This window comes from Grus americana, chromosome 24 (genome assembly GCF_028858705.1).
Source record: "Grus americana isolate bGruAme1 chromosome 24, bGruAme1.mat, whole genome shotgun sequence".
In the NCBI taxonomy this organism is placed as follows: Eukaryota; Metazoa; Chordata; class Aves; order Gruiformes; family Gruidae; genus Grus; species Grus americana.
Genome location: NC_072875.1, coordinates 4,369,285 through 4,387,606, shown reverse-complemented (window position 1 = coordinate 4,387,606; position 18,322 = coordinate 4,369,285). Strand labels below are relative to the sequence as shown.

General features: G+C 42.8%; 1 protein-coding gene across 14 annotated transcripts in view; it reads right to left on the bottom strand.

Moving 5' to 3' along the window:
• Positions 1–18,322, bottom strand: part of GRAMD1B (GRAM domain containing 1B) — a 138,846-nt gene that overhangs the window by 72,468 nt on the left and 48,056 nt on the right. For 12 of the 14 annotated variants that reach the window (XR_008574105.1, XR_008574104.1, XR_008574103.1 and 9 more), the window contains one exon: positions 15,549–15,626. Coding sequence is in view for 9 of the 14 variants with exons in the window: in XM_054803384.1 (XP_054659359.1) it covers positions 15,549–15,626 (78 nt within the window). In the remaining 5 variants the exon portion in view is untranslated. Of the gene's footprint in view, positions 1–350; positions 370–10,185; positions 10,257–15,548; positions 15,627–18,322 lie in introns of those variants that run through there. The other 2 variants (XR_008574106.1, XM_054803389.1) reach the window with 2 other exon arrangements.

Sequence of the window (18,322 nt, the reverse complement as noted above, 5' to 3'; positions counted from 1 at the left end):
CTTCCACAGTGAGCAGGCAAGCAACCCATCTTTCTCCCTCTTGCTCTATGGGAAGGGAGAGTGACACAACCAACCCCCCAAATGAGGACTTTAGGAATCGGGAGAAAGGAAGAAAGCAAGTGGGTTCTGGGCAGTGCACAAGTAAAGGAGCAATCAGACATGAGGAGGGCAGAAAGAAGGAAGAGGCAGCTTCTGAAAGGAAAGAGTGAAAGGGATCAGCCAGACAAGTAGAGAAGCAAAGCTGCAAAATAAGCATACCAGAGATAGACCATGTAAAGAGAGAGATTTACACGTGCAGAGAAAAATGCAAGGTGGAGGCTAGTCATCTGCACCCTACTGAGAACACTCACCTCAGTAACACTCAGAAATGATTGGACCTAAACTAGGAACTGTTTGGTACACACTCTCAGCTCAGACTGAAAATATCAAATCATCATCTAAGGTAAAATTTGTCCCAGCATCAGGAGGCATCCGTAGCTGCCGCGGCCCTGCCTGGCTGAGGCCGGCCCTGATTGGCGGAGCAGAGTGACTTCATGCCGCCCCATTCATCACCCAGCTTCTCCCTCCCCGGTCCTGCAGGCTCCTCCTGGCCTACTTTACTACAGTAAATCAGTCTGGAGCCTATTAGCTAGCCAGCCCAGGAACCGTTGTACGCAACAACTCAGAGCGCTCTGGCACTGGCAAACCAGACAGACATGAGCAATCCTGGCTGGGAGGGAGGTAGAAAAAACACTGCAGAGCTCAGTCAAATTAAGAGCCTCTGAGGGCTAGAAACATCACTGCTTGAAAGTGCTTATTCATACAACAGTGCAGCACGCTGTGCTCAGGCACGCAGCAGGCACCACAGTATAGTACACAAAGACCAGGGGCACCAGCAAATAATTTACAACACACTAAACAGTTTACACACATTGAAAGGCAGCTATGTAGTCTCTGCAAAACCGTACCACTACTACTCCCTTGTGCACAGGCACATGCACACAGAGCAGACCCACTGGGTTTTATTTTATTAAGTATTTTGCAGTCCTGCCATTAGCATACACTGGAATATATATCAGATGTCACTCATGCAGATGTGCAATGTAAACAGTAAAGAGATCCAGCACTTAGCACTCAAACCACCTCTAACAAGGGCCATCAGAATACAATATATACAGAGAACACTCCTGCCAAGTCCTGTCTTGGCATAAAGGAAATATATATTTCTGGTACGTGTTTCTGTTGTGACGCATTCACGCAGTCACCTGCTTATACAATCAATGCTGGCACACTTCACCTTTTTACTCAGCATATTCAAATACACCAACCTCAGGCTCATCCGGAACATAAAGCCCATCTTATGAACACATTTTAAAATCTCCATCCCAAGCGTTGCTGTGGATATAACGTAGCTTCAACACACCCAATCCAATGCTACATAGGAAAAATACTACTACACCATCTGAGTTACACTCCATGGGATAAGGATTGTAATCCTTGTTGCACACTAGATGGATATCCAAATGCCTCCTATGCTATAATATTGATGACACAGTCATCCAAAAAGTAACCATAAAATATCCAGTGCAGTGCAGAGATATACAAATAGCAAGTGCACACACAGTGGACAATCTACTCCCTAACCCCTCTTTTACGGGGCCACTGAAGTCACTAATGGCAGTCTACTCACTTACGTGCATTTTGCTACAAGTAATTACAGCAGCATGGTGGGAAAAACACTACAACAGCCTCGTGAAGGATCTTCAGCAAATCCTAAGCCAGAGAACCAGTAAAGTCTGACTTTGCAATTCAGAAACAGTTGATTTTCTGTGTTGCAGTCTCTTTACAGCAGAGACTATCTGCAGTTCCAGCAGGGTGCAATAGCTCATGAACTTAAGAGCAAACAGTAAACATCCCCTGAGGAAGTCCACTTTTTTGAAGGGAACAACCCACTATGACACTTGAAGTCTAGTTAAGAATTAGAAGCTCTAGAAATAGCTACAGCAATAGTCATGTTAGCTCAGGGTTTGAGCTCATAATTATCTGACAAATTAGAAAACATTGCTTGTTATAAGCACCGCCTGCAAGTGTCACTGCCTCTTCAAATAGTCACACGCTGTCACAACACGCAGCCATTAGGGCATCATCTGTATAGATACATCATTGTGGCTTTACTACTGCCCATCAGTACTACAGTTCTAGCTTCACACTAACCAGAGAGCAGACTCACCTCAAAGATTCATAGCAGCTGAAAAAACTTACTTATTGAAGTACCCACACAACAGAAACAGAGGGCTTAGAAGGCTCAGATTACTTCACTAGAAAAGGTGCACAACCTGCAGGCACAGAGCGCAGCATGCTACCTGTGAGGCATCAGCTACAGTTTGATTCTCCCATATGGCAAGAAAGGAAAGTCTGCAGGAATTAGGGGTGCACTAAAAACACCCCTGTGCCTTTGTGAAACATGCATGCAAAACAAAACCTGTTAGTAACAGAACTAGTAGGAGGGAAAACTAGAAGCAAATCAAAATGTTATGGGGAGAGATAAAGAACTGCTATGAAGAATGCCAGAACATAAGAAAGAGATAGTTCAACTGTTATGCACCTTAATGTACAGATCCCCAGGAAAATGTGCCAGATGGATAAACTCCTGAATCCTTCCCAAAGTCAGTGTTCTGCAGCTCTGCTGTCACAGAAAAAAAGTCACATGCATCTGCAAGCTAGGGCACATCTCCATTTCCCCAGGAAAAATCTCAGAAAGGACTCCCTCTGTGGTACAGCAGCTGGGAAGTCACGTGAGACTTCATTTCCAGAAAGAAAATATGCATTTCACACTCTTGGCATCATGGGAGTTGTAGTCACACTGTAAACAGAACAGAAAGTGTCTGTAAGCCACTTCTAAGCTATGCAAGTGCAGCATTCGTCACGGCATGCAAGTTGTAACTTCGGGTCTTGGAAAGGAGAGAAAAGTAGGACAGCATCACAGAAGTAGCTTCAGCTGTCCTGGAAGAAGAGAATGGAGAGAAGCTCCCCTCCATCAGAAGGTGAAGAAAAATAATCCTCTGTAGAGACTTTGGAGAAGAAAGAATACTACTGTGGAAGGAGAAAGAGGGTCAAGTATCAGGAGGGTGGAGAAACTGGGATGATTCAGATTGCTACTGCTTTTTTCTTGAGCAATACTGTAACAAAAGAGGGCCACTGCTTTTGCACAGTCCTTTGCCTCTTTCTCCTCATTGTCTTGCATGTTTGAACTCTTAACCTTCCATTTGCTTGACATGGTGCAATAACCTCTTCCACCCCAGAAAGAGACTTAGTCACTCTGAAAAGGAGCAAGCTAACAACAGAAAACTTCATGACTCATGGCATGCTTCATAGAGAAACTCCTCCTTGATTTGAATTTGTCAGGGAATGAAAAGCCATCTTTAATTTTTACATTCCTTTGCAAATAACTTGTGGTGAAAAAGCAATAAGACTTCGTTAATTGGGCAGAAATATCACAGCCTGATCATCTCCCTTTTCATTTAGGTGAAGATATTCTGAAATAACTCATGGCATGAAGTCACATCACACTATAGCCCAATACCTTAACAGAACAAGATTTTCGCTCAGGATAATGCTGAACATCTGGCCTCTCAAAATCAAAGTACTTTAAAATGCCTAACAGCCAAGGCACTTTGGATCCTTTGTAACTTAAAAGCATTTCAAGTACATGGAACAAAATCTTTATATGGAGTCCAACAACCTTCAGTCTTTGGGCTAGCACTGCCTAAGGTATAATCTATAGACACACACGTAGATAGCACACCAGAGAAACAAAGCCTTCTGTACGTATCTGGACCCGTGGGATGTCTAACGGTATCATATCCTGGGCAAAAAAAAAACCCCTTTAGATGTTTCAGATAAATGGGTGAAAACTTCATAGCAAGAACATACACCACAATATTTGGTTTTAACGCTAAAAACCCTAGAGGAATGACTGCAAATTGATGAAAGGAAGGAAAAGGTCCTAGATCCTTCATTTCTGAAACTCAGGACAGAAGAAAGTAGCTAAAGCAGGGGCTCAAGACTCAGGTCTTAAACACAAGCTTCCAGTTTACAGGCAGAGAGGCATTTCAGATAAGCAGTGAAATCCTCCCCACAGCCCAAGTCACTCACTATCTCTTGCATGTTTGAGTGGTCTTCCAGTGGCATCAGCAACAGGATAGAACAAAGGATGGCAGTCTGCAAATAGGAATACAATACAGAGGATGCCTGTTTTCCCAAAGCTACACTTCATTGGGGAACCCAGAACAGAGATTCCTAGTTTCTGAGGGGACTGATGCATGGCAGGTACTGCACAGAACAACAGCCTGCTCAAGCTCACATAAAGAAGTCTGAGCATTTACATGTCTAAGCCTGAAGCAAAGTTTCTTTTCCAGAGTACAGCAATAACAAAATCTTACAGTGCCGGAAACTGTTAGACTCGCATCCATCAAGCAAGCCCAATTACATATGGCATGCCATTTAAACAAGAGGAAGGAGTTAGGGAGAGAGCACATAACAGAGCACACTACAACTGAAGATCTGGGGCAGAGTACTTAAGAGGGAAAGGAAAACAAGCAGCAGAGAAGGCTCAAGGAAAAGTATTAGGTCAAACTTGCAGGAGAACAGGAAAAAAGCAGAAGGGCTCAAGGACAGACCTTGGCTAGTATCATTACAATGCCTGACCTTGTTACGATGCATGGTGCAGTGGGGAGACGCATGCTGCCATCTTATCACCGAAATGCACAACAAATACTCTGCAAAGGCCAAGAAAAAAAATGGATGGGAAGAAAAACAAGGAGAGAGAAGGAAAAGAAGAAATGCAGAGGTCAGTGAGCACTCACACGGTTACAGTCATCTGCAGAAATGGGGAAGTCTGTCCAAGTGCCAATGTGCTCCCCAGCAATCTGAGGAAGCGTCACTTCAGCAGCAAGGGAGCAAAACACTGTTGAATTGAAAGAGGATGGAATCCCAGCTTGTTTACACATGCACAGTAGTTTGGGGGAAAAAGCAGCACGGAGCGGTGACCTCAGAATCCACCGTGGAAAGATGTAATGCCACCATTGAGACAGTTCTAGAATGGCTTTTATTGATATTGTTGTAGTCACTGCAGTTTGGCCCCAGAGAGAAGGAGCAGTGACTAGGCTGATGAGAAGGCAGAGCTATGGAGAAATCTCCAAAGAGCTTGATCTGCGCAAGAGGCACAGGTCTCCTTTCTCTGCTCTCAGATTTCTTCCATCACAGGCAATTCAATTTTAAAGGCACAGCTGCCTTTAAGTCTCTCTGCCAGATATGCTGCTGCTATGGAATAAGATGCAAAAGCCCAAGCAAATTTAAGAATTTTGTATTGAAACAAAAAGAATTTGCGGTTAATAGTTACCAGGATGAAACTCTCAAGGCCAGAATTAACCAACTACCATTTCTCTTGAACTAGACTGTCCATTCCCTGGTGCAAGCTAACACAGCTTTTCCCAAGTCTCCTGAAACACAGGGGGGAAAAAAAAACCTGGTTTGAATATCAACATCACTACCAATTTTCTTCTTGGTGAAAAGCATAGGTGTTCAGCTCAGGAGGAAGCCAGAGTATGGCTTGCAGAGGTACAGTCCATAAAAGGATGTTCCAAGCCTGGCCAACCCATTACAAGCAAGTTTTTCTGCTCTTTGCCTTTTCTGCCAAGACTCTCTAATCCACTAGTAAATGGAGCAGCCTGAGCAGCTCAGTCTGAGTTATCAGGTCTCCACAGGGGATTCTCTACACCTTCTGCCTGAGGATTAAGATGCCCCCTTCTCCCACCAACAAACCAGCACCAATTAACACTTCTTCCCAGGGACACACAGATGAGCTCCTCTTACTGTGTATGTTCGACACTCCGCTAAATGGAGTTACAATCTCAGGGCGGAGAAGAGGTACATAAAAAGAGGCAGGTAAAAAAGTTAGAGCAATCTCTTCATAAGGTATGTAACATTTAACTACATCTTACATTAAGTAGCTATGCTTTGTGCACTGCATTTCCAAATAGCATCTTATTTCCTATGGTCACAGAATGCAGCAAGAATTAAGGACATACTTACCATGACCACACAACTCCCCTCCTCCTCATCCCAAGGTTGTTTCCGCTTCTTTATTTTGTATTACAATTTATTTTGAATGTTTGGTATTTCCTCATTTAGACAACCAACTATGAAGTATAAAGATGCACATATTTTCCAAAGTAAACATTGCAAGTACTTGCATATGCCAAAGATATATAGCGCTAAAAGCATGGAAGAGGCCTGATAAAGTGTTTGTGTGCTGACTGTAAAGTTAGGGAAAAGCTGTTTTGTTCACGGACTCATTGAGAGCCATCTGTACAACAGATAGCTGCTATCTTATAAGAGTAGGAGGATGTTTCACAAAGTAAATCCAAAATAATTTGAATTCCCAGTTCAGACAAATGCCCTTAGATTTTGGGGGGAATTTTTTCATCCCTACAGAAAAGTAAGAAGTATCCTGCACTGAGCAGCTGGGTTTCAGAAACAGCTGACAACCGCACAGTAAAAAAGGGCCTGCAAAAGGTCTCTGTAAGGGCAGAAGCACATGCATTCAAGCTGAAAAAGAGCTATTCCCAGATCCTCTCCCACCACTCGTATAACCTGCCAGAGTCTCAGGGGAAGCTGAGGCAGCAGCAGCATGGGTCAACAGCACTTTCTCCTCCAGCTGCAGTCTGAAGCTTAGGCAGGACTATCAGCCTCTCTGTGCATTCAGCTTCCCTAAGCAATTCACCAGAAAGCCAGGGCTGTGAACAGCAACACCGGTTTTAATTTAGACATATGCTGTGGTCCCAGACTCTCAAAAAACCGAGGTGGGAGAACTAGAAAAATGCTGTAAAAAAAGCCTTCAGTTTCTGCCCTTCAACATATGCCAGTCCTGTCTATCAATTTATTGGCTCAACAAGTGGGTTTTAACCTGCTTATTCACACAATACTTCTCCCAACCTAGTCACTTGAATATTTATCATCTTTTCTATGCCCACTGCACGTGAAACAAGTACACTACAAATTAGGAGATTTTGCTCCATCTCATCTCCAAGACTGTCAGGTAAAGCTTGAAATCTTTGAGCTCTTATTAACAGTCCAGGTAGATTAAAGCTGTACCAACTCAACTGACTACCACCTTGAGACACCCTTCTCCGCTGCTTGGAATACTTGACACCACTTCTGTAAGAAGTGCATAGTATCTCTTTTGCCATCCATAGTACAGGGGTTTGTAATTCCAAGCAGTGGAGTGACCACGATCAGCAGCTCAGTCTGCTAACTTGAATAGTCGACAGTAGACACAAGCCAAGACACTGTATGCAGTCCCCTCTTCAGCTGGGATGTCTGTCTGGCATCACATTTTAGTCTCTTATTATTGATTATTAACAGGCATCATTTCAACCCCCCAGGCAGTATTCTGAAGAGGGAAATGCCCCTTTCAAACTAGGGCTTTTTGGCCCCAAAGGCCATAGAGAAGCTAAAGGACAAGTTCTGTCATCTGCATCCTCCCATACTTTTTGTCTTCATCAACTGACTGTTGGCTTAGATTTAACATTTGAGTTCTGTGCAGCTAAGATCACCTTTTGCTTCCACTTAAATAGCGCACAGGTCCCAGACTATGACCAGGGATCCTAGGCATTGCTGTATGCAAATAATATTAACAAAAGATTTCAGTAACACATGACCAACTAGATTTGCAACTATTGGGGTGGGGGGGGGAGGAAGAGATCTGGTTAAAGACTGAAAAAGTAACACAGAATTCCAGAATGATATTTTGAGATGCACTTTTTTGGTGTCTGCCCAGCTGTTTCCCCAAACATCTCCTTCCCTTCACAAGGAAAAGACATTAGAAAAAGGGGACCTGAAGAGCTGTACACCATCCTGTTTTATTTTAACACCACCTTTGTTTTACTGCACTGTATAATCAGTCACACCACATAAGATGGAAGCAAGGAACAATATACTTTCAAAGCTTTTTTTTGCAGCAGGATCACCAGGCACATTCACGGCATGACTCATAAGTACATCTTGGTTTCTAATAACATCTCAGTTAAAAAGCTCCCAGCATGAAGGAAGGTGGGTTTCTCTGACAGGCGAACAAAGAGGTATTGCCTACATGGTGCTCTTTGAGGAAACCTTGCCCTGATTTCTAGCATCAGTTCATTGCTACAAGTGTTATGAAGAGGAGAGATCACTGGCACAGTTAAAATTCCCAGACCCTTCAAGTTTGGGCACATGCAACAAAATTGGAAGGATAGTTACAGCCCCTACAAGTGTCCCAGGCTACACCTCAGGTTAAAAGGGCATCCCCATCAAAAGGGATGCTTCTACACCTTGGGAAACTCTGGCCTAGAGATTTAAAGTAAAAGTCTGTGACAGAGGTTCTATAGCAGTCACTCCCTGCATAAACCTGGCCACACACTAAAAGAATTAGGTATCAGGCTCCCTAAAAAACCTTCACTACTCCGAATCTTTGAAACCCCCTAGCTCTGGCTGCGAGAGACTGAAATCAGTTAAGTTCCCTGAGGCTCTCTCATGGCTAATTTTGTAGCAGAATGGAAGTTCTGCTGCAACAGAAGCCCACAATGGCCTTGTCTTTCTTTACTGAACTTGCCCTTTGTCTGAAAATGGTCCGATTGTTGACCAAATAATCTCAAGAGGCCCTAAGACAGGCTTAATGCCAACACTTTCCCTCTCAGAATGCCCCCCCCCCCCACACACATTTGGTATGAAACGGAAGGAGGTGCAAGCAGAACAAATCTAAATTAGTCCTCTAAACAACCAGCCTCACTCTCAACAGCCAGTTGGCATCTCGCAGCAATGGCTACTTGAAAAAAGTCCTGGGTAGAACATGTGAGCAGGAAAAGAAAGCTGGAAGCGCAACACATTCTGCACCACAGCCACTGCACCACTCGTTGTTGAGGTTAGTTAGCAAAGCCTGGAATACATCTAAGCAGGTTAGTTACACCAGGAAACTCTGTCCAAGGAGCACAGGGAAATATCTGACTAGCTCAAACCAAGCTATAGGTGCCAGCATGATCTTCAGCATCCAGTTGATAGCTTAACTCCCTCAGACCTGCTGTTCGCAATACAGGGAAGGCTCAGAGGCACAGTGAATGCTTTGTTGCAAGGTGACACCATGCAAGCTGCTCAGCGGCTGACAGCATACTGCACAAAAAAGCCTGCTGACAAGGGCCAAGGAAGCTTACGTACAGAACGGGAAACCTATGAAAGGGGATGGTTAATTATAATGCATTCCAGCCTCCTACCCACTTTTCTGCCACTTCTCCATGTGCTTTGAGATAGCTGCTGTAATATTCCGAGAATCACAGTGCTCCCAGAGGATACAGAGCTGATGGGGTGACCGTTACTTAAGGTCTGCAAGTGAAGTGCAGTCACACAACTGAAACTTCTGCTCTTGGAAACAGGAAGGAAGGGTAAGGAGTCTGTCCTGTGTCTCAGATAAGGAAAAAGAGGGACATTAAAACGCCTCTTCACCTCCTCCTCATGTTCCCAAGCATCACGAGCTAGTGACGCAGCCATGTGAGGTCTGTCAGACCTCCTCTGCATTCAGCAATACACAAGGCACATTGGGGTTTATCTAATCTTAATTAAAACTGGTCCCATAGAGACAGAACTAATCAGGAAATGGAGAAGCAAGATCCGAATCCTGGTTTGTCCTGCTGTCACAGCTAGAGTAAGACCATGCCATTTCTTGTAAAGTTACATTACTGATCTGTACGGAAGTTCTCACACTGCAAGCTGCCTCAGAGCTAACAGCTTTTAGAAGGGAAATAGGCAGGTATCATTTTGCCATGACAGCTTGGAACAGAGGGCCAAATTTTAAGAATTATTTCTTTTTAGTGATGGTGGAGATTCACACAATCCATTTTACTTATTGTCTGCACAAAAACTATCCATGACATCAATGAAACTGCCTCATGAGTAGCAATCAGCTAATGCCCAGAGGTATGATATTTGACTACATTACTGTACATAGCACGAAAATATCCTGCTCTCAAGTTTGCTCTGAACTCTTCAAAGCTCCAGGCTCCCATGCTCTGAGCAACCACTACCGAACATAGGAAAAGGCACAAGGAAGCCAATTAATCCTGCAAGGTCTCTTGCTTGTGTCTGGCCCCAGTAAGACAAACCAAGGTTCTTCAATACCTCACACAGTCATGGAGGAAGGAACAACAGGAACCATCCGCCTGGCTTCAAAGTGCTCTCAGTTCAGTCACCTTAAGATTAAAGAACAAGAATGGGAGAGATTGCAAGCGGAGCACAATTTTGATGAATCAAATTCAATACTGACTTTCTATGAAAAGAACAGTCTTACCTCCACTGACAGCAGAACATAGGCATACTCTGCAATTAACAACAGCCTATCTTCAAAAGAAAAAACAAAGTTGGCATATGAAGAGCAGAAAGCAGGTGGTATTTCCATTCACAGTAATTCTGCTCAAAGTAGCCAGTCTGGCAATCCAAGTGGAAGAGAGCTGATCTTAAGCTGCTCTTGTCTTCCATAGCAGAGAACCAATGCTGGGGTTCAGGAAGCAGCAGCAACGAGAAGGTGAGAAGGGGAAAAAGGATACTTGCTCTGAATCTAAATATTAACTCTCTTTCCTACATGACAAAGGAGGCTTGTGCTATTCTGGTTAAACTTTCTATTTAAGTCCAACTGACTCAGGCTGGCACTAGATGCAAATCCAAACTCACCCTAAAGTTATTGCACGAGCATCAGGGTTCTGGTCTGAGAACTCATTAGCCTGCAAGTCTTCTCCACAACAGGGTCTTTAGCACCACTTTTGAAAACCTTCCTAAAGATGATGCATCAGGCATCCATCCATGATCAATGAAAGCCACTCAGGGATTTGACTAGTATTAGGACCCTTCCTACCAAGGACTTGAAATTCAGGCATCCCTTACAGCGAGCACTGTTGGAAAGAGCAGTGAGCTAGTCTCCCCAAATTTTACACTCATACTAGAAAGCAGCAGCTGGCTTCTACTTAATCACCACCTTTAAAACAGCATCCATTCCCTTTTACTCCAGTAAGCTTTTCTTCTTAACACAGGAGGCCATGCCGTTGGCACAGCTCAGGTGACAGACAGCTACTGCACTGTGTTCCTTGCAGAATCATCACATCCAGACATAAAACCAAGGGTCAGTGGGCTCTGTTAGCCCCTACACTTCCAAGAACAGGCCCAGCATGCATGGCCATGTTTTGCTCTCAGTTCTCACCTACCTTCAAGCTGCCCTAAGCAATGGAAAAAACCTTCAACTCTCCCTGAAGCTGCAGAGGTAGCAATCTTTGCTGTGCCTCCACTTGCAGGCAAACAGGGGCATGGTATGTTAGCGCCAACATCTTTGTATCAAGGGGAAAGGGACACAGGCTAGGAAGATGCAGCATAAGCAAGCCTTGGGTACATAAATAAAATATGGAATTTATCCTGACCTCTTACGCACACACCAAGGATGTAAATTTTGGCACTCTTTTGAAGTTTGACCTGCTTTCTGATCTTTACACAACCTCCTGGGAATTCAAGCAACAGGCAGAATTTCTTAAACTTGCCTGTGTCTTAAGCAGTTTCCTCATCTTGCAAGCTCTCTTTTGTGAATTTTGATGCATTATTTGAAAGACTCTTACTAGCTTATGCAAAGGAAAAACAAGCTCTGCAGCCTTGGAACTATCAGAATAAGTTACTGTTAAGGGACTAATTAAACTGCAGCCAAGATGTATGACATATCAAACTCCGATATTTTAAAACTAAATGCTCTTCCCTATTTGCTCGATTTTGATCTGATCTCTAATGTAAATAATTTTGATATGATCCCTTGTAAACTGCCAGTCACTTCTCTCCCCTCCATTTCTCTGTAGCCTACTGCTTTCCATGCTGCTCTCCTCTTCACCAGGTTGTCTCCTCCTGAAATTGAGTGCAAGTTTAAGGACTGATTTTTCCTCCAGGTCAGTAGCTTAACTTGTAGTCTTAATTAAAAGATACTCGGCATCCTAAACCTGATAAGCATCTCAGGTTCATGACAAAGAACAAGTCCTTGGATCAAGAAGAAATAAGCTTACAAACTTGGACTTAATCTAGAGGTAAGCTTAAGGTAATTCATACAGAACCTTGTCTCGTCACAGTGAATATGGCATCTGTTGTATGCACACATCTCACTGAAGTCTCTGGCTGTCTTCATTCCAACCTTATCCATTCTTTGAATTACTTTAGGTCAAGCTACTATTGTGAGCACCATTATTCAGACATTAAGTAACTCGGCTCCACCTATCTTTGTACTTACACAGTTGTGGTGTTTCAAGCATCTGAGCAACTCTGACTTAATTCACCATCTATTGTCATGCAAGGAAAATAAATTTTCCTTATTTCCTAAGTAGCAACATGAAACGACTCACCCAGGCAATCAGCGAGCAGGGAACTGAGCCCTAAGTTCATGCAAAACCTGACTCTCTGTAGCACATCCCACTAACTTCTCCCTTCTGCAGCTCTAAAAATACCTGTAAAGCACATAGTTACCCCAAGAGAAAATAAAACCTGTACAAGGTCTCTCTCAGCATAAAGAACCAGGCACGACAGAACAACTTACATGACTTTGCAGAAGAAAAGCTTTTTCCTCAGAGAAGAGACACGCAGATGGCAAACCTGTTTCACTGCTGTACTGCAGGACACCTTTTCAGGGTATGGGTTCTGGACCATGGCAGTACTTCACAATGCACAAGCCAACAGCAGTGCTTGCACCTCAAGAAAAAGAATTGCTAGAGAGCACCGAATGCATCTGCCAGCAGCAGAACAAAATTCTCAGTCTTCTCTGAAAAGACCTGCGGGTTGGAATATGATCCTGGAAAAGCCATCACAGATTTTAACTCCACTAGCAGCACACGCCTGTACCATCTTTTACAGTAAGATTAGGCAGGCAGTGAAGATCTTCACTATGCCTAGTCCAGATTTCAGCCATCCTCAACTATGAATACATTACTCCTTTTTTTTATCCCAGAGTCAACTTAGCAACTCAGCATTCTTTTACTTTTGGCTCAGGTAGCTTCTTTCAGCACTTTCCCAGATGTAGTGAGGTTGGTGCAGATCCTTGGTTGCTCTCTAAGCCTTCAAGTGCAGCACAGGCTCCTTTGTGCCTGTGATATTACAGGCAGCACGCCAAGAGAAGGTGCACCTTTCAGTATACACCACGTGGTTTCTTGTTCTCCCCTCTTCTGCCCTACTCTGATCTTGTCACAACTTACAGGACTGCTGAAGCCCTGGGTGGTTATGTGTTTGCTTGGGTTTGGTGTGGGTTTTTTGTTTAAGAGCTGCTGTACAATAGTCAATTGATCAAGTGAACAGAACTGCAGTAGGTCTTTGTAACAGAAAGAGCTCCAAGCCTGTGGGTGGAGGACCTTTTGCTAGTGGTCAAAAATACCACCATAAGAACAGCAAGAAAGACCCTCCTCGTTGAGTTTTCAAGTGTCTAGCAGTTTCAAGATACACCACCTCAGAAACAACCTTCAATGTTGCTAACAGGAATAGTAGATAGCAAGCTCTCAAAGGTTCTGTTAGCCTTCTTACTAATTCATGCTGAGCTTCACACTTTATATGAAACTCAAAAAGCGTTTGAGTTATTTTTTTGGTTAAGTTTCATGAGCATGAGACACCAGTATCCAAAGGAAGACTATACCAGCAGAGCCTGAAGCAATTACATTGGCAAAGGAGGGAAAAAACCAAAGTGGCAAAGGCAATTTACTAACCCTCACATGGATCATTTTATAGCAGCAGCATCCTCTGAAAACAAAAGTTACTTGGAATTAAATCTAGGCAGCAGAAATGTTGCAGGTCCCCAGTAAGGGAGGTCAGCAGGCTCAACATCACCCTGGCTCTGCATAGGTAGGTCTGAGATTGATTGTGCTGCACCTAAAACATAACCTTTCCGGACAGGAGGATATTCTTAGCACCAATCTAAAGGCTCCAGTTTAGTCTACATCTGAAACAGGCAGCACTTCCAAATTATTCCCTTCTTGCTATGCCCAGAAATCCCTCATCTGAGTATTAGTAAAGCCCAACTGTTTAACCTATGAAATCCCAGATCAAATGGTATAAGAACATGCATTACACAGAGGAAGCCCAGTTACGATTTAAGTACTCATCTGCTTTGCTGTCAGATTCTTTATTTCCTGGTTGCAAACACCACTCCCCACTAGTCAATTATGCCAGGCTCCGCAGCACCAGAAACACTGATAATTGGTGTGAAACATATGGAGGAAAAGGTTAGCTACAACTACCAAGTGCCAATTCTGAGCCAAACTCTGTTGGGATATTAATTAGCTCTTCAGGGTCAGGATGTTCTCTCAAGTGAGTCAATTCCTCAGATGCCTAATCAGCTGCCACTCAGTTCTGACTCAATTCATTGGCCTTTGACATTATAGCAAGGAATTAAGTTTGGTAAGCATTTGCCCTACTACACAGTTAGTAAGAAAGATCTCTGACCTCAGAGACAGCTTATGTGGAATAACTAACAGACCTGAAACCACGCTCTGAGGGACCATGCCCAGATACAAGCACGCAGAGTGGAAGACGCCACATTCAGATGCTTCTTGTAATCTGCTACACACCAGCACAAAGGAAGTTCCCAAATCTTGGCATACACCCTCCTGCAGGCACTCTATAACCCACAGTCACAAGATCAGCTAAATAAAATGCAACATAACTCCACTGTGCAATGCAGTAACAAAAAAATGGGAATTTCAGAAACCAAAGTCCTGGACGCAAGGATGTTCGTAGGGAAACAGGCCTGCATGAGCTGGCCTGGGATAGAAAGGTGGTAGTAGCTCAGGGCTCATAGTTTATGCATAGTAGAAGAAAATAAAGCAGAATCAGGCTCAAAAGATTAATTACAAGGTACAGCAAAACTCTTAATCATATGGCTCTCAGCAAAGCAAGAATAATAAATCACGCACAAAAATAAGCATTCATTTTTCAACAGCTTTTGTGCCTATGCTGCAATTTGAAGCAGTCATTAATCAACCCAAAGTACAAGAAACTTAAGTCTCTTCTGCAACTTCATAGCAGTTCTCACCCAGCTGCTACACATGAACTCTAGATACCTCAGGACTGTCACAATGCATCAGAAGTGAAATACAACAGTTAAGGTCAATATTGTCTTTGCTGAGGACAAGAACCACATGTGAAATTTCACTTGTGTATTTTTAAGGATCAGAGCTGCTAATGATCAATACACAGCAAGTTTGATGAAGCCATCTACACCAGCTACAGTTTTGGAGAACGAGTCTCCAAAGAAAATGCAGGCTACTTCAGGAGCTGGATGCATTTGTCCCTCAAGTTCTACTTTAAAGTAGATGAAAAAAATGCATCTTTTTAGACATTGATAAGACCCATGTAAGTCACACTTCTTATTAAACAACTGAGCAATACAGGGAAAAATAAATAAGGACATCAACCAGCCCAGCCCACATAATTTCACTGAGTGGTTCCAGGTACTCCCCCAATGCAGCCACAGACAGACTTACCTGTCGTCACGCATAAGAGGGCTCAAGAATCGGGACGAGTCATCATCGTGGCTGCTTTGCTGGCTGCTCTGCTGACTGCTGCAATATGAGACAGGAAAACAGAAGCAATTAGATTTGTATAAGTCCCTATGAAACACTCTGGTTTAAAGCCAGAACAAGAAAAACACAAGGTTCGTACTTCATATTTGAGGATGCAAAGAGAAAACAATGGAAGACAGTAAATTCATAGCTGATTTACAACAGGTATGACTGGTTTGAAGCCTCTTAACCTCACTTAGTGACACTTTAAGACCTTTCCAAAACACACAAGTGACCTTGCACATTGCTTATACAGTGTTTTGTCATGCCATCCCAGAACAGTTTCATACAGCATTCAAATACTGAACTGCTGCGTGTTCATCTACCTCCCACTTTCAGGCAGCAGGACAAAACAGCAATTAAAACTAACTCTTACTAAGCATGAATGGTCCAACTCTAAATTTCTGTTGGGAGAGTTGCATGCAGAGTCCACAAGATGTCACTCTCCCTCTTTAAATGGGTATTTTGGGGTCGATTTTTTTTTTTTCCTGCACATCTATTGAATGGAGTTAGCCTTATTCCCTTCTAGCAGCCTCCACCTGCTCCAAGGACTCAGAGTTCCTGCTTCTCATTTCTATAGCTTCATTTCTTTGCAAGAGCTTTCCTTCTGAGCAGTTGATAGACCTCATTCTGCCTTCAGGTAACAGATTGCAGCACAAACAGCAGATGTTCCTGGGCTAGCTTTAATCTACTTTGCCTAGGTACCACTGGCTACGGAGTCATGGCAACACAGCTTTAGCACAAACTGCACAGTCCCAGCTGGGACACTGGGTACACTTGCCTGAGCACACAAGCAGTGCTAAAAATGTTGTGGCTTCACTGTTGGTAGGACTTAAACTGTTCAAATACAGCTAGTTCAGGTACACGTACACATGCTTGCAATCACAGCTTCTACTGCACTGTACACAATCTGCACATCACATTGCCCAAAGGCACAAAAATACAAATACAGTATCAAGAGAGACCAAATTGCATCTTTTCATTCTAAAGAACAATAATTCTCAGCCAGTAACATCTATTTTGGGGGGAACACACAGTACCAAAACACTGCAATAGGATTTTTCCATGAAGTCTACTTGTTTGTTTTGTTGGTTTTGGTTTGTTTGAGGTTTGGGATTTTTTTCTTGGGGAGGTGGGGTTTTTTAAGCCTGGCCTTGATCTTTTTAACCACTATGAGGATCCTACCTCTTGGAAGAAAATACTTGCTTCTGCTCTGCAAGAAACATTCTCTAACTTCTCTTTTCATTTCAGCAATACTCTCTCTCCCTATTAAAATTAGTTTCTAAAAAAAACATTAACAACATTTCTTTTTCTTCTCCTTCTCTAGATGTACTCCATGCTTCATAAAGAAGTTATAGCTATTCTTACCTACACCTACTTACACTTTACAACCTAACTACAGAAAGGATACCTCAAATGGTAATAAGCCTATTGACTTGAATAAACTAAGTTCCATGCAAGGAAAAAAAAAAAAAAAAGGAGGGGAAAAAGGATGACTTTTACCACCACAGAATATTAACAGAGAAAAATACTTGGAAAGGTTTACAAGTTTATCTATAATCTTTTCTTCATACTTCCAAGGAATGACAAAAATACAGTCAAGCAGGCACGGGAGGAACTAGAACCAGCAAGTACCTCAGTGACAGATGAGAAATTCACACTCTGGTACTAAACAGCATTTCTTCAGCAAATCTGGAAAAATAAAATGGCTCTAACAAGCCCCCATGTTCACTTTTTAGGGATCTGAACTCCTAAAATTCCTTTCCTCAATGTATTCCAAGAAAACAAACTGATTGGAAGACGACTGTTCCCAAGTTTTACAGTAAGCATATCACAATCCTTTAACGTGACCATTTTTCTTTTTTATTCTATAAAAACAAGTAGAGAAGGGGAGGAACTTTCTCTTCCCCTTTGAGATCAGAGTTTTTGCCAAAGATGTCTGCAGTTTCCTCTGAAAAGAAAAAAAAACAAGTCTTATTTTCATTTAATATTTTCATCAACCACCTCGATTTTGACCAGCTGCTTCTCAGAGATCTTCAAGGACTCCATCTTACTGAACATGACATTTCTGCAAAAACCACAGTAGCTGTACTGGGGACCCACTTAGCATTTGAGACATCACACACACCTGGCACTATCTGCTATTTTTGCTGCCTGTTCAGAACATGAGGCAGAAAACTGTTCCTTACTGTTAAGATAGAAAGGTGAACACGCTGGAGCTTTCAGAAGAAAGTAGAGATTGGTATTTATAAAACCCTCAAACCAATAATATAGAAATCAGCCTTTGAGGTGGGACATACAAAACTACAAAACTCACATTATTTATGACTTTCAGCTACAGATTTAAAGTTTGTGCATAGCACGGAAGTCATAGGCATGCATCTTGTGTGGGCAGACACACAGTCCCACAGAGCATACATTGCTTGTTCCCCCATTGCACAGTATATAGTTTTAGCATCAGAGCCAAGACAGGTAAACATTTTTGCAAATGCCTCTCAGCAAGGGGACAGATTTAATTTTCTGCTCCCACACCCACATACTTAGTCATTCTTAAGTATCTCACCATAGAAAGGATAATCAGAGAATAAAAATTCTACATTGGCTTCAAGCTATAAATCAACAGCTGGGTAAGAACAATATACTCCAAAAAGCAAAAAAATATCTTTCTTCTACTTCTGAGCTTAATTATGGCCCAG